This window comes from Eschrichtius robustus, chromosome 1 (genome assembly GCF_028021215.1).
Source record: "Eschrichtius robustus isolate mEscRob2 chromosome 1, mEscRob2.pri, whole genome shotgun sequence".
NCBI lineage: Eukaryota > Metazoa > Chordata > Mammalia > Artiodactyla > Eschrichtiidae > Eschrichtius > Eschrichtius robustus.
In genome coordinates, this window is record NC_090824.1 from 12,712,342 (window position 1) to 12,735,506 (window position 23,165).

Sequence of the window (23,165 nt, forward strand, 5' to 3'; positions counted from 1 at the left end):
TGCAAAATGATTACCACAATAAGTCTAGTTAACATCCATTACCATACATAGTTACGAATTTTTTTTTCTTGTCATGAGAACTTTAAGATCTACTCTCTGAGCAACTTTCACATATGTAATACAGTATTATAACTATAGTAACCATGCTGTACATTACAGGTATATGTATGATGAGAACTTTTTAGACTTACCCTCCTAGCAACTTTCAAATATATGTATAGTACTGTTAACTATGTCACTGTACTGTATGTTGTATCCTGAGAACTTATTCATCTTATAATTGGAAATTTGTCCCCTTCAACCACCTTTACCAATTACCCCCTCCCCATTCCCCTGCCACCACACCCCTGGCAACCACCATTCTGCTCTCAATTTCTATTAGTTTGACTTTTTTATGGATTCTACATATAAGTGAGGTCATACAGTATTTGTCTTTCTCTGACTTATTTCACTTAGCATAATACCCTCTGTTTCATCCATTGTTGCAAATGGCAGGGTTTCCGTCTTTTTAATGGCCAAATAATATTCTATTGTGTATATATACCACATTTTCTTTATCCATTCATCTGTTGGTGAACACTTAGGTTGTTTTTCTGTCTTGATTATTCTGAATAATGCTGCAATGAAAATGGGGATGCAGATATCTCTTTGAGATAGTGATTTCATTTCCTTTGGATATATACCCAAAAGTTGAATCACTGGATCATATGGTAGTTTTATTTTTAATTTTTGTGGAGTCTTCACACTGTTTTCCACAGTGGCTGCACCAATTTACATGCCCACCAACAGTGTTCTCTTTTCTCCACATCTTCACCAACACTTGTTACCTCTTGTCTTTTTGATAATACCTCAAATGTCCTAGTCTTTAATGTCTCGTTCCCAAAAGGGAAAAAAGAGACAAATGAAGGGGTAGATAAGGGGGAAGGGCCCAGACCTTTAAATTCCCTGGAAGTCATTTCAGCCAGTGGGGAGTGGACTTACAACACTGAAAGAGGTGCAACAAGAATGGCCACCCTCCTTTTTGTCTGCACCTCTGTGATAAGAAGCTGCAATCAGCAAACAGAGCACAGATCCCCAATATTTGGAGGACAAGGTCCTTTTTGCCCACACTGGCTCCTGCAAGCTGTGTGCAACTGCTCCAGGAACACATGCATAACTGCCTGCCCTGAGGCTAGAGGGGGGGGGGTGGGTAGCTTCTACTGTGCTAAGGGCTGAAATTAACCGCAATTTACTACCCAAGTCTTCCTCGGGAAGTTGCAAGCCTCCAATAGACTCCAGAGTTCCCAAACAATTACATCAGATAGATTCTTCCAGTGCAATTTTTGTCCAGGTGGGGAGAGAGATTCCTAGTGCATCCCACTCTACCATCTTCCCAGAATCCTCTGGCAGGGGGTGGGGTGGTGATGATGGATTTTTAGGATCCACAAAAATAGGATCCTATGAACAACCCTAAAGCAGGGGGACTCTGAAACATCATGCTTTATTCTCATTTACAGTTTCAGTGATTTTTTTTTACTCTCCCCAAAGACAAATAATAATAGCTCCCACTCAGTGAGCTACTATAGTTGTACTCAGCATGTTACAAATATCATCTCATTTAATATTCACAACAACCAAGTTGAAATAGGTAATGTTAAATTACTTTTACAGTTTAAATTGATATGATTAAACTCACACAGCTTGGGCTTCCCTGGTGGTGCAGTGGTTAAGAATCTGCTTGCCAATGCAGGGGACATGGGTTCGAGCCCTGGTCCAGGAAGATCCCACATGTCACGGAGCAACTAAGCTTGTGTGCCACAACTACTGAGCCTGTGCTCTAGAGCCCACGAGCCACAACTACTGAAGCCCATGTGCCTAGAGCCCGTGCTCTGCAACGGGAAACCACCGCAGTGAGAAACCCGCACACTGCAATGAAGAGTAGCCCCCGCTCACCGCAACTAGAGAAAGCCCATGCGCAGCAATGAAGACCCAATGCAGCCATAAATAAATAAATAAATAAATTTATAAAAATAAAAAAAAAATAAAGTCACACAGCTTGTAAGAGGTGGAGTTGGGTAAATGATATATGGCTCTCCATTTACTTGGTTTGGTAATTTTGTGATGTCATTGATCAAGCCTACATAGCTCCTCTCAGTTTGCACAGTTGAAAGGAAAAATTCATACTGATTGACCTTATTGACAGATGCCTCCCCCCTTCCAACACAGTTAAATTTTGTCAACCTGTCTTGGAGCCTAGAATGATAAAGGGACATGGCTTTCAATTTATTTCTTTATCTCTGTGATCTGCCTTTTCATGTTGTCATTCAGTTATTGAGGCTTTGAGATCTTGTCTTGTTGAATCTATTAATTCATTAAAGTCTTTTGATGCAAAACACAGAGGAAATTTTACCTTATCTTGGGATATGTTTTGTCTGACTGGATTCTTTATATCTCTTATATGCTATCAGTACCTTCCTATTCTGCCTTTTCCTGTCCCCTTCCCTCCCCTATTCTACCTTCTTCTTTACCCCTTTCCTCCCTCACATCTTCTCCTCCTTCTATTCCTCCTCCTCCTCTTTTTCTCTGGTTCATCACTAAAGTGTGCAACACTAGTAGATCTTCAATTTGCTCTGATGCAATGTGGGTAAATTATTCTTGAGACTGTTTGCTTCACCTCATCTAGGTAGCACTTGATTCATTCTCTCAACTCAGTAAAGGACCTTGGAAGGTGGTGAACCTGACTTCACTTAAGAGGGCTGGTTTTTCCCTTTACTTTTCCTTTGGAAACCATCTCATCCTCTGTCAACCTCTGTCTCCTTAGGAGGATATTACTGAGAGTCCTCAGGATTTTGTTGATTTACCTTCCTTCTCTCTATATTGCTTTAAAGGGTTAGACATAGAGTAGTGTGACCTGTTACATCAGAATTTTCTCTTCCTTTCCTTAGCTCATACTTTTCTACATTTTGGCATAATATGGTTCTTTTTTTTTTTTTTTCTTGATTCCTGCTGGTGGTTTTGTTTACTCCAATTTATTTATTTGTTAAAATATACACAACACAGACTTTAACATTTTAATTTCTTTTAAGGGTATGGCTCAGTAGCATTAGGTATATTCACATTGTTGTGCAACCATCATCACCATCCATCTCCCTCCAGAATGTTTCCATCTTTCTAAACTTAAACTCCATAGCCATTAAACAATAACTCACCATTCTCTCTTCCCTCCAGTCCCAGGCAACTACTTTCTCTCTCTCTGAATCTGACCACTCTAGATACCCCATATAAGTAGAATCATACAGTATTTGTCCTTTTGTGACTGACTTATTGATTTAATATAATGTCTTCAAGTTTCATCCATGTTGTAGCGTATATCAGTACTTCATTCCTTTTTATGGATGAATAATATTTTATTGTATGGATTTGGCACATTTTGTTTATCCATTCATCAGGATATTTGGGTTGATGGACATTTGATGTTTTTTACACTTTTTTGGCTATTATGAATAATACTATTATGAACATCTGTGTACAAGTTCTGTGTAGACATATGCTTTCAGTTCTTTTGGGTATATACTTAGGATTCTCATTGCTAGGTCATATGGTAACTCTATGTTTAACATTTTGAAGAACTGTCAAACTATGGCTGTACCATTTTACATTCCCACCAGCAATGTATGAGGATTATTTCTCTACATCCTCACCAACACTTATTATTATCTGTCTTTTTAAAATTTTAGTTACTGTAGTGGATGGGAAACTGTATCTCATGGTTTTGATTTGCATTTCTCTAATGACTAATGATATTAAGAATCTTTCCATGTGTTTATTGGCCACTAATATATCTTCTTTGGAGAAATACTTATTCAAATCCTTTGCCCATTTAAAATTGAGTTAATTGTTTTTTTATTCATGAGTTATAAAAGTACTTTATATATTCTGAATGTAAGTCCCTTAAGAGATATATGATTTGCATGTATTTTCTCTCATTCTATGGGTTTTTTACGTTCCTGATGGTGTTTTTTGTGGCACAAACGTTTTAAATTTTCATCAAGTCCAATCTCTTTTTCCTTTTGTTGTTTGTGATTTTGCTGTCTTATCTAAGAAACCATTGCCTAATTCATGAACATGAAGCTTTACTCTTAATGTTTTCTTCAGAGAGGTTTATATTTTCATACATTTTAAGGTTCATTTTTTCAGGTGTTCATGAGATAATAAAACTACCAATTGTAAAAAAAAAAACAATGCTGAAATTCAATAACTTAATAGACAAGGAAGATCTACCTTCAATACTAGTCTCCTACTAGCCATCCATTTTACATTTGGTAGTGTATATATGTCAATGCTATTTTCTCACTTCATCCCAGCTTCCCCTTCCCCTAGTAGGAAGCTACTGCATAGCACAGGGAGATCAGCTCGATGCTTTGTGATGACCTAGAGCGGTGGGGTGGGGAGGGTGGGAGGGAGGCTCACAAGGGAGGGGATATGGGGATGTATGTATACATATAGCTGATTCACTTTGTTGTACAGCAGGAACTAACACAACATTGTAAAGCAATTATATTCCAATAAAGGTTTAAAAAAAAAAAAAGAAATACAGTCTCCCCAAAGGTAGATCTCCCAATGTTCAAGTACACTTTTATAGATCATTGGGTAAGTTTGGAGATTGGGGTAAACTTGGAGATACCTGATTAGGTATAACCAGAGTAGGAAATGTACTAATTGTCTCCAAGACAAGAATGAGTCTGGGGGTTTTTGTTTGTTTCTTTGTTTTTAACATTGCCAGCATTCTTGACTGTCCAAGCTTAAAACCAGGTTCTTCTGATCTTGTAAGTCTATGATATGATTCTAAACAACAAGCTTTCTAAAGGTTTCTGATATGACTTCATAAAGCATGGTTTCTAAGGCCTCGATCCTGTGTCCTTGATGCTCGCCAGCAGGGACAGTTTTACCATCATAAAATCTCCTCAATGGTCCTTCCTTATTCAAGGATAAGGAGAGAGCACAAAATTCTGATTCTATTCCCTCAGATCTTCCCCACAATGTTTATTTATTCTAGTTTCTGTCAATAAAATTTTGTTCAATTTATGTTGGTATCAAGGTTAATCTTGTGGTTAATTTGTCTGAATCATTTGTTGAGACAGCAGGTGTGCAGTAGTAGCATTTAGAATTCTGACAATCAGGCATCCTGTGACTGTGAAATAAACAGAAATAACTATTGGTATCATTGGGAGGGGTTGGAAAGTAGAGCAAGCTATGGAACATTCCCAGTACTCTGGAAGGGTTCCACATGCCCTTTCTTGTCAGTATACCTCTAAGGGTAGCCATTATCCTGACTTCTAATACCATAGATTAGTTTTGTCTGGTTGTGAACTTCATATAAATAGAATTATGTGGTATATATTTTATGTCTGACTTTTTCCAGTCAATATTATGACTTTGAGATTCCTCCATATTGTCACAAGTATTAGTAATTTGCTCTTTTTCACTGCTGCGTGGTCCTCCATGGTCTGAATATACAACAATTTATTTATCCATTCCACTGCTGGTAGGTATTTGAGTTGCTTCCATTTGGAGCCTATTATGAATAAAGCAGTTATGAACATTCTTGTATAAGTCTTTTGCTAGACAGCGCTTTCGTTTCTGTTGGGTATAAATGTCGGAATGGAATTACTACATCATAAAGTATATGTTTGTTTAGCTTTTTGTGAGAAAAAATATTAAGTGCTGCCAACATTTTTCCAACATGATTTTATCAATTTACTGTCCCACCAGCAATATGAAGGAATTCCAGTTGCTCCCTCTTCTGGTCAACACTTAGTATTGTCTTTTTAATAGTTAGCCATTATGGTGAGCATGTAATGGTATCTCACTGAAGATTTAGTTTCCATGAATAATAATGTTGAGCACATTTTCACATGTTCACTGGCCAATCTTTTTTTTTAAATTTTATTTATTTTTTGTCTGCATTGGGTCTTCGTTGCTATGTGTGGGCTTTCTCTAGTTGTGGCAAGTGGGGGCTACTCTTCGTTGCGGTGCTCGGGCTTCTCATTGCAGTGGCTTCTCTTGTTGCAGAGCATGGGCTCTAGGCGTGGGGGCTTCAGTAGTTGCAACACGCAAGCTTCAGTAGTTGCAGCTCTCGGGCTCTAGGGTGTGAAGTCTTCAGTAGTTGTGGCACGTGGGCTCAGTAGTTGTGGCTCACGGGCTCTAGAGTACAGGCTCAGTAGTTGTGGCACACAGGCTTAGTTGCTCACAGCATGTGGGATCTTCCCGGACCAGGGATCGAACCCGTGTCCCCTGTATTGGCAGGCGGATTCTCAACCACTACGCCACCAGGGAAGTCCCTCATTGGCCAATCTTTGTATCTTTTTTGTAAATTATCTCTCCAAGTCTTTTTAATCAAGTTTTATTGGATTGCCTTTTTTCTTATTGATTTCTATGAGTTTTTAATGTATTATGGATATGAGGCCTTTTTTAGAAATATAATTTGCAAACGTCTTTTCCCAATTAGTGGCTTGTAATTTTTATTCTTTTCATGGTGTCTTTGGATGAACAAAGTTATTAATTTTTTAAAAAATAAATTTATTTATTTATTTTTGGCTGCATTGGGTCTCCGTGGCTACATGGGCTTTTCTCTAGTTGCATCAAGCGGGGGCTACTCTTCATTGTGGTGCGTGGGCTTCTCATTGCGGTGGCTTCTCTTGTTGTGAAGCATGGGCTCTAGGCGTGCGGGCTTCAGTAGTTGTGTCATGCAGGCTCAGTAGTTGTGGCTCCCGGGCTCTAGAGTGCAGGCTCAGTAGTTGCAGCACATGGGCCAAGCTGCTCCGCAGCATGTGGAATCTTCCCAGACCAGGGCTTAAACCCGTGTCCCCTGCACCAGCAGGCAGACTCCCAACCACCGCGCCACCAGGGAAGTCCAAAATTATTAATTTTTAAAAGATCAATTTCTCAGCCTTTTCTTTATAGTTAGTGCTTCTTGCTTCTTATATCCTGTTTAAGAAATCTTTGTCTATCCCAAACTTATGAAGATATTCTCCTGTTTTCTTCTAGGAGATTAATTGTTTTAGATTGCTTATATAGGTCTGTTTAAAATTTCTAATTTTGTGTGTGGTGAGGTAAGGTTCCTTTTTCCCCATACAGCTGTCAGGTTCTCTACTCTGGCCTTGAGCTGGATATTCAAGATATTTGTTGTTGTTATTGTTGTTGTTTTTGGTAAGCTTTCTAATACATCCAATAAGTCATGCTAAAAACCATGATCGTTATTATAATCAAGCACAGCCACCCCATTTGATCACCTAAAGTCTTGCCCTCCACAGACCTACTCCATCCAATATAATTTGAGTAATTGTGTTGCCCTTGCTTGGTATGGATTGCCAGTTCACAATATCTGCCAGGCATAAGAAGTCATCTTTGCATTCCTTAAATGTATAAGCAACTCAGTCCCAGAATCCCACTTTGCTACTGTTTCTAGGGACATGTCTGGCAAAAAAAAAAAAAAAATACTGTATCAGTAATAATCCTGGCAAGAACCTAATACCACTCAAGTGTTTCACCTGAAGAGCCTTTATAAGGGAATTATTTGCAGAATGGTGGACAGAGTTAAAGGAACCAATAATAATATTAAAATATCCAGAGACTAGCAATGGAAGAAAGCCATTACAGTCCCTTTAGTTAAAGGGGTAATGCAAATAAATAGATGATAGATAGATTGATAGATAGACAGATAGACAAACTTCTCTTTCCTTCCCTTGTTCTTATCTCCTGCTAGTGCCCTTCACTGGCCAAACCCATTCAGAAGCCAGTTGGAAAAAGAGTGGAAGTATTGAAATACATAGAGGTGAGCCTTTCAGTGCACCGAATAGGGAAGAGGAAGTCTGAGAATGTATCCAGGGGAATGGGCAAATAGAGAATAAACACATATTATGAAACAGAAGTCAAAATAGACTAAGCAGGATTACTTTGAAAATAGTAAAAATATTTAATACCTCCGAAAACGAAACTAAATTGGCAATATAAATTATTACAAATTATAGATATAAACTATAGAAACATGTCCACATATAGAATGAATAGATAATTAGAAAGAATCTCGGATGACAAATATAGATGCTAAAGATTGAGAAATTGCAAGTGGTAGGGATCTTCAGTGATGAACAAAGGTGGTGGCTCTGTATTTCTCTTCCTGGCACATTGTAGCCCTCTGATATGAATGAATGGATGAATAAATACTGAAAATAGGAAGAATAAAGGAAACCAAAATTGATAAAACATTAATTTTTTTAACTAAAAGCAAAACCAATAATAAAAGCAAAAACACTTCTGAATTATTTGAAATAGAAAATGTAAAGCCAGGGACTTCCCTGGTGGCACAGTGGTTAAGAATCCACCTGCCAATGCAGGGAACATGGGTTTGAGCCCTGGCCTGGGAAGATCCCACATGCCGCTGAGCAACTAAGCCCGTGTGCCACAACTACTGAGCCTGTGATCTAGAGCCTGTGCGCCACAACTACTGAAACCCGTATGCTCTAGAGCCCGTGAGCCACAACTACTGAGCCCATGCTCTGCAACAAGAGAAGCCACCACAATGAGAAGCCCGCACACCACAACAAAGAGTAGCCTCCGCTCGCCGCAACTATAGAAAGCCCGCGCACAGCAATGAAGATCAAACGCAGCCAAAAAAAAAAAAATTTTTTAAAGCACATCAAAAAATCAAGCCAGCCTTGGATTTTTCTGCTGCAACAATGAACATCACATATTCTTTTAAAGAACTTTCAGAGAAAAATATTACCTAAGAACCAACTCAACTAGTTGTTCATATGCAAAACCAACAGAAGAATGTTGTAAACATATTTCATCAAATGTGAGCTTCATTGAGTGTAAGATACACTTTGTTCTATTAACACAAAGAAAGGAAAAACTCTTCCAATTAAACTTTAACACAGTGTTTTAACAGTGATCGTGGATGATGCATGGATTGTGCTGACATTTCCCCAGCATTCTGTGTGATAAGGCAATAATTTCATGTGCATCTCCATAGTAAAACATAATGTAATTTCATCTACTTGTAGGTTTCTTTGTTCTTAGGTCTTATAAAATACTTGGTGATTGTTCTACAAGAAAATGTGGCAGTGTGGTAATTCTTTAGCTACTTTTGCTTTATTGATAAATCTATGCCCTGCTTTGTTTTTCTCTCTTGCTGAACCCATAATAATTTTGTTTCAATACCAGATTATAATGTAATATTTTAAGGCATTTTAAGCAGCATTAAAACTCAACATGTATTATACCAGTGATTCAGGAAAGTGATGACAGTATAAATAGCGGAGACAGAGTATAATACGTACATGTGTAGCCAATTGACCATTATGGCGTGAGTGCCACCTAGTGGACAATGATTATAAGACAGATCAATTATAAAATATCTCCATTTCCAAGATGTTAAAATGTGAAGGAAAAAAAAAAGTGTATCTTATGGTTATAGATGAAATATGGCATATTGAACCTTAACAACTGTAATGGTTAATTTTATGTGTCAACTTGACTGGGCCAAGGGGTGCCCAGATTAAACATTATTTCTGTGTGTGTCTGTGAGGGTGTATCTGAATGAGATTAACATTTGAATCCATAGACTGTCCTCCTCAGTATGGGTGGACATCATCCAGTCTCTTGAGGGCCTAAGTAGAACAAAAAGGTGGAGGCAAGAGGAATTCACCCCTTTTGCTTCTTGCCCGCCAGCTTGAGCTCGGACATCATCGGTCTTCTCTGGCCCTCCCACCCCACAAGCCCAGTTCTCAGGCCTTTGGGCTTCAACTGGGAGTTACACCATCAGCTCCCCTGGTGTTGGGCCTTTGGTTCTCTACCTTACAGACAGCAGATCATAGAACTTCTCAGCCTCTGTAATTGCATGAGCTAATTCCTCGTTCTAAATCTCACAATAAATAAATATATATATTGGCTTGTCCAGAGTGATTGTGGTGAGAAGTGACTGGGTTCTATATGTATTTTGAGGCTAAAGTCAGTAGGATTTGCTGATGGATTAGATACAGGGTGTGAGAGGAAGAGAGGAATTAAGAACGGCTGTATGGTTTTTGGACTGAGGAGCAGGAATAACACAGTTGCCCTTACTGGGAATGAGGAAGGCTGAGGATGGAGGAGGTTTATGAGAGGATTGGGAGTTCAGTTTGGGATGAGTTCCGTGTGAGATGCTTGGCTGACATGCATATGGAGATGTCATTAGGCAGTTAGATAAGTCTGGAGTTCAGGGAAGAGAATGAGATGGGAGGTTTAAATTTGGGAATCATCCACATAAAAATGGATTTAAAATCCTGAAAGCAGAAATAGAGACACAGAGATAGAAAACAAATGTATGGATACCAAGGGGGGAAGGGGAGGTGGGATGAATTGGGAAATTGGGATTGACATATATATACTACTACATATAGAATAGATAACTAATGAGAACCTCCTGTATAGCACAGGGAACTCTACTCAGTGCTCTGTGGCGACCTAAATGGGAAGGAAATCCAGAAAAGAGGGGATATATGTATATGTATAGCTGATTCACTTTGCTGTACAGCAGAAACTAATACAACGTTGTAAAGCAACTATACTCCAATAAAAATTAATTTTAAAAAATAAAATAAAATCCTGGAACTGGATGAGATCTCCAGAGATAATGGTAGAAGATATCTAAGAACTGAGTCCTGGGGCACTCCAGTGTTTAGGGGTCAGGACAGGAGAAACTAGGGAGGATTAGGGAGCTTGGTGGGGAGCGGGATGTGGAAATCAACCTTTCTCATCCTGAGACCTCAGCGTTCACTCTGTCTCCATCCTCCATACAGGGGAGAGGATGCTTTCTTTGTCTGGATCAGTGTTTGGTTCAGTGAATGTTGCTGCATCACCAGATGACTGCCAGTTCCTCTCAACGTGTTGCCCTAAGACACAAGAGAAACGCAAAACACCAAGTTTGGTTCAACATATTAATCCTAGTATAGCTAATGACCCAGTGGTCTCTACTGATAATTCCCCCTTGCCTCCCCAAGGGTTATTTTCTCACTGCCTTCTACCTACTCAGGAGTCTGATTTCAGTGTTAGGAAGAGAACCCACTGCCAGAGGAGCTAACCTCTTTTCCTCTATACCTCTAGACACCCCCTCACTCTGTCCTTCACCTACTTCAGCGAACAGGTTCTGTAATGAAATGGAGCTTGAAAAAGACTTTCCAGGGACTTACCAAAGACTAACATGAATTTTGCTAATTCTGGAGTCTCAGAGCCCTTCTCCCACCTCTTAGTTTAAATAGAGTTTTCATAAGGTATAGTTTATAAAGTTCTCTAGTTGTATCGTACCAATATCAAGAGATGTCTGTTTCTTTCCTAACAGGGTTAGGAAGATATAGTAAAATTGGATCTATTTCTGATAAAATTTTCACATTATATTATGACCACATGGGATTCATACATAAACTGACTCCGGATCATTTTGAAGCTGGTGGGTCACTTGCTGCCTTTGGAAATTCTAAAGGTATTTTTGGACAGGTCAGTGATATAATGCATTGAAACAGTTTGTCTTGTTTTAAGTGGAAATGGGAAAGTGTTTTCCTTACAAACTCTTATTAATGCTCTTTGCTCTATTTAACTAAAGGAAAAACCTCCATATATCAGGGAACATCTCCAAAATCTTTCAAGTCACATACAGAGCTATATAGATTTACATCCACCCAGAATATTTTCATATAAATGTCTTCACAGCAAGCCACCAGATATTCTAAGCTAGATCCAACCCAGGTCCATGGTGGGTTTGACTCTCTGCCTCTCAAGGTTGACCTTGAAGAAACATGAGTTCTGTTTTTTCCCAATGTTTGACCTTTCTTCTTTCATATTAACCCTGCCCCCCCTTGTTTCTTCCTTTTCTAATGCTAACAGAGAAAGGCGTTATGTGTGTCACAAAAGATACTTCATGCAGATTTTTCTAATAATTTTAATGTATAATGTGCCACTTATGAAGGTATATATGCCTAAGAACTCATCACGGGGCACATAATCATGAATTAATAATAATTAATAATGAATTTTCATCAGTGTATCAGCAAAGAATCAAACAGATTTTTTGACTGGGACTTAATAAAACCTGCCCTTTGGCTTAAAGGAAACAGAATAAAGGAGGACTCAAGGATGACTCTAGTTTTAACTGCGGTTCAGAACATGGTGTTTTAACTTCCCTGTCTGTACAAGATATTTGTAGAGAGTAAAGTGGAACTTTCTAGTGACAGTAAGATGCCATTACGTGACTCCTTGTGTATTTATTTGCCCTTCTGTTGTGTGGCTCTGCATAGAAATAAATCAAACCACGCGAGCGGGAAGGTAGCACTAACCATAAAAGCAGTTACCCCAGTTTTCACTAACTTCACAATTTGTAGGAAATGTCTTAGTTCTCTTATGTGAAAGTTTAAATTATTAAAATCAAAAGCCAGTGGGGGTTTTTATACTCAGGGCGAGTGAGTTCAAGGAACTTACACTCAATATTACGACCTCCCTCTCCCAAAACAAACTATACATGTACTGTCTCTGGATACAAATGATCCCTAGACCTTATTTGGCTCTGACTAGGTGCCAGGCACTGTCATGAGCACTTAATCTTTATAACAATTATTTACCCTCATTTTACCCATAAGGAAAGTGAAGTGCAGGGAGGCTAAATAATTCACCCCAAATTACACACATCACTGGTTAGTCACTGGAATCAGACATCAAATCAGGCAGCAAGTTCCAAGGCCTATGCTTTCAGTCATTCTGCTGCCTTTCCCTGGACTTGCACATTCTTTTCATGGGATGTTCTTGGCACTCCCCGGCTAGAATGTCATGCAGAACTCTTAAAGCATTGTCAGTAATTTTCAAGACTCCTTAAGCCATCTGTTCAGTCCCACATGTATTCTCCTGGCATCTGTTTCCCACTCTTTCTTCTCTGTGGGTTCCCAACTTTTAGAGGCCAGAGGAAAAGGCATGACAGAAAATGGGTCTGGAAGGCACTACTTGATGGTGGCGTCCCAACCAGTCTGTACCATCTACCACCCCTCCTCCTGTCATAGCATCAAGGGCAACTCCAGCATCCCCTTGGGGGCTGGTCCCTACCTGTCTTCTCACCCCTGCAAGTTCCCAAATCTGGACAAGATCAGGATCAGAGAAGGGTGTGTTGGAAAGAAGACCTGCGGGTCAGAAATCTGGTCCAAAGGTGCCCGTGTTGACAGTGAGGGAAAGCCTTGTGAACCACCAGTGTTGGGGACTCAGCGGCAGCTGTGCAGAGTCACCAGCGTGAGATTGGGGTGGGGGGCAGCTCTCAAGTGACGAGAGGTTCTTCCCTGCCCCTCGCTTATAGAAAACTCCAAATAGGAACTGAGTTCTAGAATCTGCACCTCCAGACTCCTCCCCCACACACAAGGCAAGACATTCACATCTCCCACTGCAGCCTTCTTCACGGGAATCTTAAACTGAACTTTACTTCTCAGAATTTCTTCTCCTCCTCAACAGAAAAGTGTGTTTTCCCTTGCACATGCGTAGATATTCAGACAGAATGTGTTGAAATATTCCTCCTATTGATAAGCAAAGCAGTATTGTTTTGATGTGAACTGGAAGCAAATCTTATTTTCATTTTGTCATAATGGAAATATAAGCTCATTTAAATTCAATATTTTCTTTTTTCGTGTTCCAGGCTCCTGACATGGGCTTTGAGACTGTCCTTGCTCCACAGTATATCACCTTAAATGAAATGATCTTTTATGCATATGTGCCCGAGAATGAACCGAAGGAAAGTATATACACCAAGAAATTCAACGACATTCACCTTGGAAAATTGATACACTCCAGGTAGGTACTGATTATCTTCACATTTTACTTAGATTGCACACCAGTATTGATATTCTAAATTTTGAGCCTATCTTTTGGAGTAATTTTCCTAGTCAAGGAGAGTAAGTCTTTTTTGGACACCTCGCAAGGCCAAATACATTTACTTATAGACTCTAAGGTGCCTTGCACAATGCCCCAGTTTGAGAAACATGGGGCCAGTTATATCAGCACCATCTGGCCAAGCTAAAGAAATGTATGTTTGTCGTCCTGAGTATCAAAAATGTCTGGGCTACACTGGATACTGCTTATCCTCTGAGTTCACTCCCATGGCAGTTGTCATATGTCCTAAAGACAAGCACATCTAACGTAGAGGAGGCCATTCTGCATGAAATACTGCATGGCAAGGTATGCAGAGTTCTGAGGAATGCTTACTTTGAAGATGTTGGCAAGAGCCAGGGACCCTGAAAACTGCCTTTAAGGCCTAAAATCTTTCTTTGAAAAACAATACAAATTCTATAACCCCTCACCCCCACATCTAACAACCAGAAAAGAAACAGTTTCAGATTACCAGAAACTCACCTATCTCCAAAGTGGTGAGCCCTGTTCCACCAGGTTGAAATCTATTATACATGCATTCGGCTGTCAACTCGGATCTTGTCCCATAGCCAACAACTCCAGCTCTACGGGACAGCTCACTCAGAGGTAGAGATGGGGACAAGAATCAAACATAATATAGCAAATGCTGGCATTAGGGTTTTCTTCCACAAAGACTGTAGAAGCTTCAGCCTCTGAGAAAAGTATCTGTGATCACCTAGAACTATTTGTTTTTGATGGCTTTTGGATGTGTGATATTCCAGATCAGTTAGTGCATGTTTACATAGGTATGTCCTTGTAGAAAACATAGAGAATCACTCTTTAAAATTAACATATGATTAACATCATCTCAACGTTAATATCAATTTCTTATATCCTAATTATTTTTAAAAGCATATGATAATTCTCTAAAGGATCAGAATATTTGAAAACCAGCATAGCATGTTCTGAGATCAAATTCAATAACTGTGCTCCACTTGCACAGAAACTAGAGAATGAAAATCTCCGAGGAAGGAAATGGGAGCAAAGAGCCAGGATCAGGGAACTGGAAGCAAGTGGGACTTCAAGCAGGAAGGTCAAGGATGTCGGAGCCGGAAGTTATGAGGTCAGCTGTGGGCCAAAGGCAGATATCTAGATAGTCAGGAGGTGAAGCAGGGTGAGCCCTTCATTCTTCTCTTCCACAAATAGTTATTTAACACTTACTGCATGCAAGGCACTCTGGAAGGTGCTGTGATGGAGAGTGAGGAAGACGTTCAAACCCATGTACTCCCGGAACTTGTATTCTAGCACAGGACATGGACAGTTGTGTAATTACCGTTGATGTAAGTCTGCAACAGAGGAGCATGGAGCATTAAGAGAGTGAGTTCCTGGGGGTTGAGCCCTTATTTGGAGGATCTTGGAAGGTTTCCCAGAGGCAGTGACGCTTATGATGAGATCAGGAAAATGAGGATGAAGGAAGGGGATAGGGTGGGGGGAAGGTTCCAGCCTGAGAGCACAGCGTGGAAAAGGCCCCCAGGCCAAAAGGAGCATGATGTGTGCTTGAGAAACCCAAGAAAAACCAGAGTGACTTCAGTGTTGTGAACCAAGGAGAAAAGTCATTCGAGACCAGGTCAGGTGGGGCCTTTTGAGTCCCAGTAGGGAATGTGGATGTTATTCTAAGGAAGGGGGAAGCATTGAAGGCTTCAAATTAGGTGAATAACCAGATGAATTATGTATAATTTGTTTACTGAATCAGCTGGATATCAACTTTTTTTTCCTCCTGTCTCTTCAGACCACCTCTGTGGACCTATTTCCTTTCTGCCTCTAGATGAAGTATCAGCAAGTCCCATAGATTTTCCCTTAGAGAGTAAATAAATATTTCCTTAGCTTAAAAAAGTCTAAGTCTGTCAATTACCACATGACTCCATTCCTGCCCAGTGTTTTAAGAAACTTCAAACCCTTATCCAATTTAAGTTTGTTTTCCAGCCCCAGTTTTAGCCGGACCCAGCCTGGGGAGCCTGGAATGTGGGGAGGTGGAGAATTTCCTCATTCTTATTATTTTTAGATTCATATCCCCCCTCCCTCATAGCTGATGGTTTCCAGCCCCTTCCGGAGTTTGGGTGAGAAAATGGAGGTGAGATAAAGGGGCAAGAGGTCTGCTGATGGGGGTGACACTTCTCCCTGGAGACAACTGCCCCCATCACCTCTGGGCCTCTGGAAGTCTTCCACTCTTTTGGGGCCCCTGCACCCTTCCAGCTGTGCTTCTGTGTAGCTTTCCTTCTCTCTGCTGCCTCTTCCCTGCCTCAACACTCTGCCTCCTCAGAAATAAACATTATCTTGAATTTTGTGTAAACATTTTAAGAAATGTTTCTCTATAGCTTTAACATATATGTGTATCAAAATATATTGTTTAGTTTTGCCAGATGTATTACTTAGCAATGTATACCTTTTCCTGTGACTTGCCTTTTTCATACAACCTTATGCTTTTTAAATTACCCCATATGCTTTAAAAATGATTTGGTATTGATGTATGTGTCTGTATTCACTCATATGAATATACCACAATCTATTTAGCTATTCTCCTATTTTGTCTTGTAGTTTTTAACTTTTGCTTTGTATTTTTAAGTTTTTAATCTGTCTAGAGTTGATGTCGAGTGTAGTATGAAGTGGGAATCTGATTTCTTTCTTTTTTTATATATATAGATAACCAATTGTGCAAATAAGACCCGTCTTTGCCCCTGATCTGCAGTGTCACCCCCGTGATATATCCTAGTTCCACATGTACATCAATCTGTCTCGGTCTCTCTTCTCCTTCATTGCTGTATTTGCCCTTCCCTAGATCACAATACCAGGTAACTCCTATGAATAGCACCCCCTCTTGGATTTTCTTGGCCTTTGTTCTTGCATTTAAATGTTAGATTCAGCTTGTCAAGTTCCATTAAGAAAAAAAAGCATAACAACCTGTTAATAAAAATTACCTCTTGCAGCCAAATTCTGCCTTGTACCTGCAGTTAGATCTTAGGTGGAGATTCCTGATTCTTCTTGCAGCAAGATAACTCTGTTTGTTCTCCTAGAATTTTAGGCCCAAGACAGCTCCCTGACTCTCCATAAGGATAGAGAGTTATTATTTTAGCTTCCCTTATCCATAATGTGTCTTTGCCTGTGTCCCAGTGATGGGTGGCTTTGCTTCCTCTCTCTCAGTAGCTTCAAGCTTCTGCTGCGTAGGGGAAAAGAGGGAGGGAAGGAGCCAGGGCTTCAGTGCCAGCACCCTCCAAGCACTTCCCCCCAGCATGGATCACCTCTTTTGAGGCCTGTGTGCAAGTGTTGAATGCCCAACCTCCTGTAGCTTAAGGCTTTTGCTTCTTATGGAAGAAGGTTCAGGGAAGCGAGTGATGCTTGCTCCCATCCTCCCCAACCACCCTCCACAGTGACCGCTCCCGCACTCCCATGACGCCTGCACCACCAGCAGGGACTCTCTGGTCTATTCCCTGCCCCAGTCTCTCTCCTGAGCGTCCAGGGAAACCCATGGGAAGGAGCTTGCAAGTGAGTGCAGACTCCATTTTGAAAGGTGCCCCAGCATTTCCAGACTCACATACCAGCACATACTTGACCTTTGACAGTTGTTTACAATTTTAGCTATTTCTTACTTGCTTCTTTTGTGGCCAGCACTGTTTCTCCCTCTCATGCTCTTCCATAAGTGAGACTGTTCCTGTGTTCAGATTCTCCTCGGAATGGCTTATGCCCTTGGATTTCAGGTTAGTTGGTTATCTTGTGACTTTACTTATCTGATGGCTTAAGGAAAATGATGACTTAGTGATTTATCTGTTTTGTTTCTTGTTGGGTTGCTTCCTTCTGCATTGAAAGCAAAAGCGGATGTCTTGTAATTGACTTTTGTGTAACAATCTTTTTTTTTTTTTAATTATTTTGTTTATTTATTTTTGGCTGCACTGGGTGTTCGTTGCTGCGCACGGGCTTTCTCTGATTGCGGTGAGCAGGGGTACTCTTCATTGTGGTGCGCAGGCTTCTCATTGTGGTGGCTTCTCTTGGAGAGCACGGGCTCTAGGCGTGCGGGCTTTAGTAGTTGCAGCACGCGGGCTCAGTAGTTGTGGCATACGGGCTTAGTTGCTCCGCGGCATGTGGTATCTTCCCGGACCAGGGCTCGAACCCGTGTCCCCTGCATTGGCAGGAGGACTCTCAACCGCTGTGTCTCCAGGGAAGCCCTCGTGCAGCAATCTTAAATATTTCAAATTTGCTACATTCTTTTGATGATTCCAGCACTTTTTCTATATATTCTTTTGGATTTTCTGAGTAGAGGTAAATATTTTTCTAAGCAGATAATCACATCACCTGCAAATAATTTGTTTCTTTAACATTTCTTAGCATATTATACATTTTTGTTTTTCTGTCACAGTATCTAGGAGCTCATTAAATAGAAATGAAGATAGTTGGTGTCAGTCCGTTCAGGCCGCTATAATCAAATATCAAAGGCTGGGTGGCTTATAAACAACAGAAATGTATTTCTCATAGTTCTGAAGACTGGAAGCCTAAGATTAGGGTGCCAGCATGGTTGGGTTCTGTGCAGGCTCTCTTCTGGTTGTAGACTGCCAACTTCTTGCCCTGTCCTTGCATAGTTGAAGGGGGCAGGGGATTGCTCTGGAGCCCCTTTTATAAGGGTACTAAACTGATTCACAAAGCCTTCACCCTCATGACCTAAATTGCCTCCCAAAAGCCTCACCTCCGAATACCATCACTTTGGGCTTTAGGTTTTCAACACAGGAATTTTAGAGGGATACAAACATTCAGACCATAACAGTGGGCTTCCTTGTTCCTGACTTTTTAAAAGAATGTTTTAAACATTTCACCATCACGTATTGTCCTTTCCATAAATTTTTAAAACTCTTTTTCACTTATAGACAGTTATCTTTTTCTCAGTTTAAGAGGTGTTTTATTTTATTTTATTTTTTTAAAATTTTTATTTATTTATTTATTTATTTTATTTATTTATGGCTGTGTTGGGTCTTCGTTTCTGTATGAGGGCTTTCTCCAGTTGCGGCAAGCGGGGGCCACTCTTCATCGCGGTGCGTGGGCCTCTCACTATCGTGGCCTCTCTTGTTGCGGAGCACAGGCTCCAGACGCGCAGTCTCAGTAATTGTGGCTCACGGGCCTGGTTGCTCCACGGCATGTGGGATCTTCCCAGTCTAGGGCTCGAACCCGTGTCCCCTGCATTGGCAGGCAGATTCTCAACCACTGCGCCACCAGGGAAGCCCAAGAGGTGTTTTATTTTTGTTTTTAAATGTTTCTTCTATATCTATTGAGCATATCTATAGATTTGTTTCCTTTAACTTTTTACTTAATGTTGTAAATTATATTATGGATTTAATGCTGAACCAGACTTGAAGTCATGGAGTAAACCTATCTTGGTCATTGTGTATTATCTATGTTTATACATTTCGTACATTGTTGAGTGCAATGTTAGTATTTGTTAGATTAATCTTGTTAATTGTGATTTTTCAATCTTCTGTATCCTTACTGATTTTTTTTCTGTGTGATCTATCAATTATTGAGTTATGTTAAACTTTTCTGATGTGATATTGAATTTGTTAGTTTCTTTTGTAGTTCTGTCAATTTTGCCTTATATATTTTGAGGCTGTTTTTGATACATTTAAGTTTAGAATTGTTACATCTTCTTGATGAGTTGAACATTTTATTGGTATTTAATTATTATTTTTATATTTATAATGCTTTTTTGCATTATAGTACTTTGGCTGTAGTAAAATATACATAACATAAAATTTACCATTTTAACCATTTTTAAGAGTGCAGTTCTGTGACATTAAGTATATTCACATGGTTGTGCAACCATTGCCACTATCCATCTCCAGAACTATCTCATCTTCCTACCCACTAAACTGTTCATTCCCCATTCCCCTCTCCCCACAGCCTCTGGCAACCTCTGTTCTACTTTCTGTCTCTGTGAATTTGACTATGAACAGTTGTGGATACACCTAGATCAGTTACATAGGTGGAATCATACAGTATATATCTTTTGAGACTGGCTTATTTCAATTAGCGTACTGTCCTTAAAGTTCATCCATGTTATAGCATGTGACAGAATTTCCTTCATTTTTAAGACAATAATATTCTGTTGTATGCATATGCCACATTTTGCTTATCCATTCCTCTATTTTTTTTTTTTTAATGAATTAACATGTTTTTATTTATTTATTTATTTTTGGCTGTGTTGGGTCTTCGTTTCTGTACGAGGGCTTTCTCTAGTTGCGGCGAGTGGGGGCCACTCTTCATCGCAGTGCGCGGGCCTCTCACTATCGCGGCCTCTCTTGTTGCGGAGCACAGGCTCCAGACGCGCAGGCTCAGTAGCTGTGGCTCACGGGCCTAGTTGCTCCACGGCATGTGGGATCTTCCCAGACCAGGGCTCGAACCCATGTCCCCTGCTTTAGCAGGCAGATTCTCAACCACTGCGCCACCAGGGAAGCCCCTCCATTCCTCTATCGATGAGCATGGGTTGCTTCCACTTTTTGGCTATTCTGAATAATGTCGCTATGAACATGGGTGTACAGCTATCTCTCCGAGACCATACTTTCAGTTATTTTGGGTATACCAAGAAGTGGAATTGCTATATCATATGGTAATTCTATGTTTAATATTTTGAGGAAACTCCATTCCATTTTCCACAGCAGCTGCACCATTTTGTATTCCCACCAACAATGTACAAGGGTTCTAATTTCTCCACATCTTTGCCAACATTTGTTATTCTCTATTCTTTTATTTTATAATAGCCATTCCTAATGATATCTTGTGGTTTTGATTTCTGTTTCTCTAATTATTAGTGATGTTGAGCATCTTTTAATGTGCTTATTGGCCATCTGTATATCTTCTTTGTAGAAATGTCTAATTAAGTCCTTTGCTCACTTTTTAATCAGATTATCTTTTTGTTGTTACCATAGTTTTTGTTTTATTTTTGTTGTTTTTGTTGTTTTTAATCTGTTATTCATATAGTTGCACTAGCCTTCTTTGGGTAATATTTGTCTAGTATATGATTTTGATCCTTTTACTGCCACCTTCCTTATGTATCTCTCATGAAAGACATATATAGGTTTTGTGGGCTTTTTTTAGCCAATCTCTGTCTTTTAATTGGAGAGTTATGGAAAAACCCAAGTGAACTTTTTGGCCAACCCAATGTATTTGACTTTATTCGTACCATCTTCTTTTGTGCTATTTGTCCTACTTTTTTTATGTTTCCTTTTTTGTTCTCTTTGTTTACCTCACTTTAAGGTTCTTTTTTTCCCCTCTTCCATTTTATTTTCTTTTACTGGATTGGGACTTTCATACTCCTTTCTTTTTTTTAGTGTTATCTAAGATTTTCACATGTGTGTTAACTTAAAATCTAAAATGTATTGACGTTTTTCTCCCTTTCCCACCACATATGTAACTTTAAACTCTAGGTGTCTGATTTGTCTCCACTCCTTATATTTCTCAGGATAAGTCCAACTCTGGTCCCTATGTCCCTCAAACCTCAGAAGGCATATTTCAAGTTATAAAGTGGTCCCCTGGAAGCCCTCCTTGACATATCATGAGGAGAAGCCCTTTCTTCTTCTCCATGTAGGGTAGAATGGAGATGAGAGATGAAATGCACAACACACCATTACTCCTGCCTTCTTTAAACTCATAAACTCCCATTTATCTCAAATGGCCTAGCTTTTGTTTAGAATACCACTCTGCTGAGATGGGGAGAAGGAAGTAGAGGGTAACAACTGTGGATGCACTGAGATCAGTTAGAAGGATTTCACAATAGTATAGGCTAAAATTTTTCATGTTTCAGTCTAAGATGTTGATAGTAGAAATGGAGAGGAATGGATTGATTTGAGAGATATTTGGGAGGTAGACTCAACAGGACAATGGATCCAGAGTAATTTCCATTCCTTTACTCTATTGCCTGGCTCTTTGCTTTATAAAACACATCTATGCTTGTCTTCTGTCTGCCACATCCAGCCACATCTTGTCTTATTATTGTGAGGGAAGCTGAGGTTCTCATATTGTGCTTAAGAAGACAGGTACTTGTGGTAGACAGACTGTTGGGTGAGGAATCATGCAGTGTGGAAATGACAAACAGTAGGCTTGGAATTCAAAAGAGAATTTGAGGAATAAGAGGAACTGAGGTTAGATGATGGAAACAGACAAACAACAAGAACCTACTGTATTGCACAAGAAACTATATTCAATATCTTGTAATAACCTATGATGGAAAAGAAGGTGAAAGTATATATATATATATATATATAACTGAATTACTTTGCTGTACCCCCCTGAAATTAACACAACATTGTAAATTAACTATACTTCAATTTTTAAAAATGGTTTAAAGAAAGATTCGATGATGGAACACAAGGGATTCAGAACATTAGCAAGGATTTTGGATTTTGGGGGCACTACCTACGAGATGTTGGATACTGAATCAAAATCCTTTCCACAGTGGGAATTGATTATATACCCACAGGTAAAAAAACTGTATCTGCTTGATAATGGGAAGTATAGGCGTTCCACAAATGGTGAAGTATTGAGAAGGAACTTCTCTCATTTCATAACAAGGTCAATTGTTTTTGAGAATCTCCACAAAATCCTAAAAGTGATAACTTAATGTCAATAATTCTACTAAATTGCTCAGAAAGAAAACATCATCAACATTTACACAAAGTTTTGGTAAAGCTATTTGTTAATTCCATGAATATTATTGAGTGACGATTTCACATCAAGTCTTATGCTAAGACTGGGAATATAGTGGTGAATAAGATAGACAAGGTCCTTGCCCGCATGGAGGTGACATTCTAATGAAGAGAGACAGATGATAAACAGGTAAGCAAAAAACAAAATAGTTTTAGATCTAATACATGCTATGAAGAAAGTAAACATGGTGACAGAGGGAGTGAGAAGGATAAGCAAACAGCTGAGAACAAAGAGCAAAGAGCTTTCCAGGCAAAAGAAACTGCAAGTGTAAATGCAGTGAGGCAAGAAAATATGTGGGTGTATTTAATAAACAGGAAGGAGGCTGGTGTGGATGGTGCAGAGTGAGATGGTGTGGTGGAAGGTGAGCGAGGAGGTAGGTAAGTGCCAGATCATATAAGGCATTGTAGGCTGCATGAGGAGTTTACGTGTTATTCTTGGTGCCAGGGGAAGCCATTGGAGAGTTTTACATAGGAGAGTGAAATTATTTTTATTTTCGAAAAGATCACTCTGCTGTGAAAAGTATAGGACAGAATGAG

At 39.7% G+C, this 23,165-nt stretch overlaps 1 protein-coding gene across 1 annotated transcript in view; it reads left to right on the top strand.

Moving 5' to 3' along the window:
• CATSPERB (cation channel sperm associated auxiliary subunit beta) overlaps positions 1 to 23,165 on the top strand; it is a 150,604-nt gene that overhangs the window by 69,731 nt on the left and 57,708 nt on the right. Inside the window, exons 16-17 of the mRNA XM_068547781.1 lie at positions 11,357 to 11,511; positions 13,682 to 13,836. Of these exons, the coding sequence (XP_068403882.1) occupies positions 11,357 to 11,511; positions 13,682 to 13,836 (310 nt within the window). The remainder of the gene's footprint in view (positions 1 to 11,356; positions 11,512 to 13,681; positions 13,837 to 23,165) is intronic.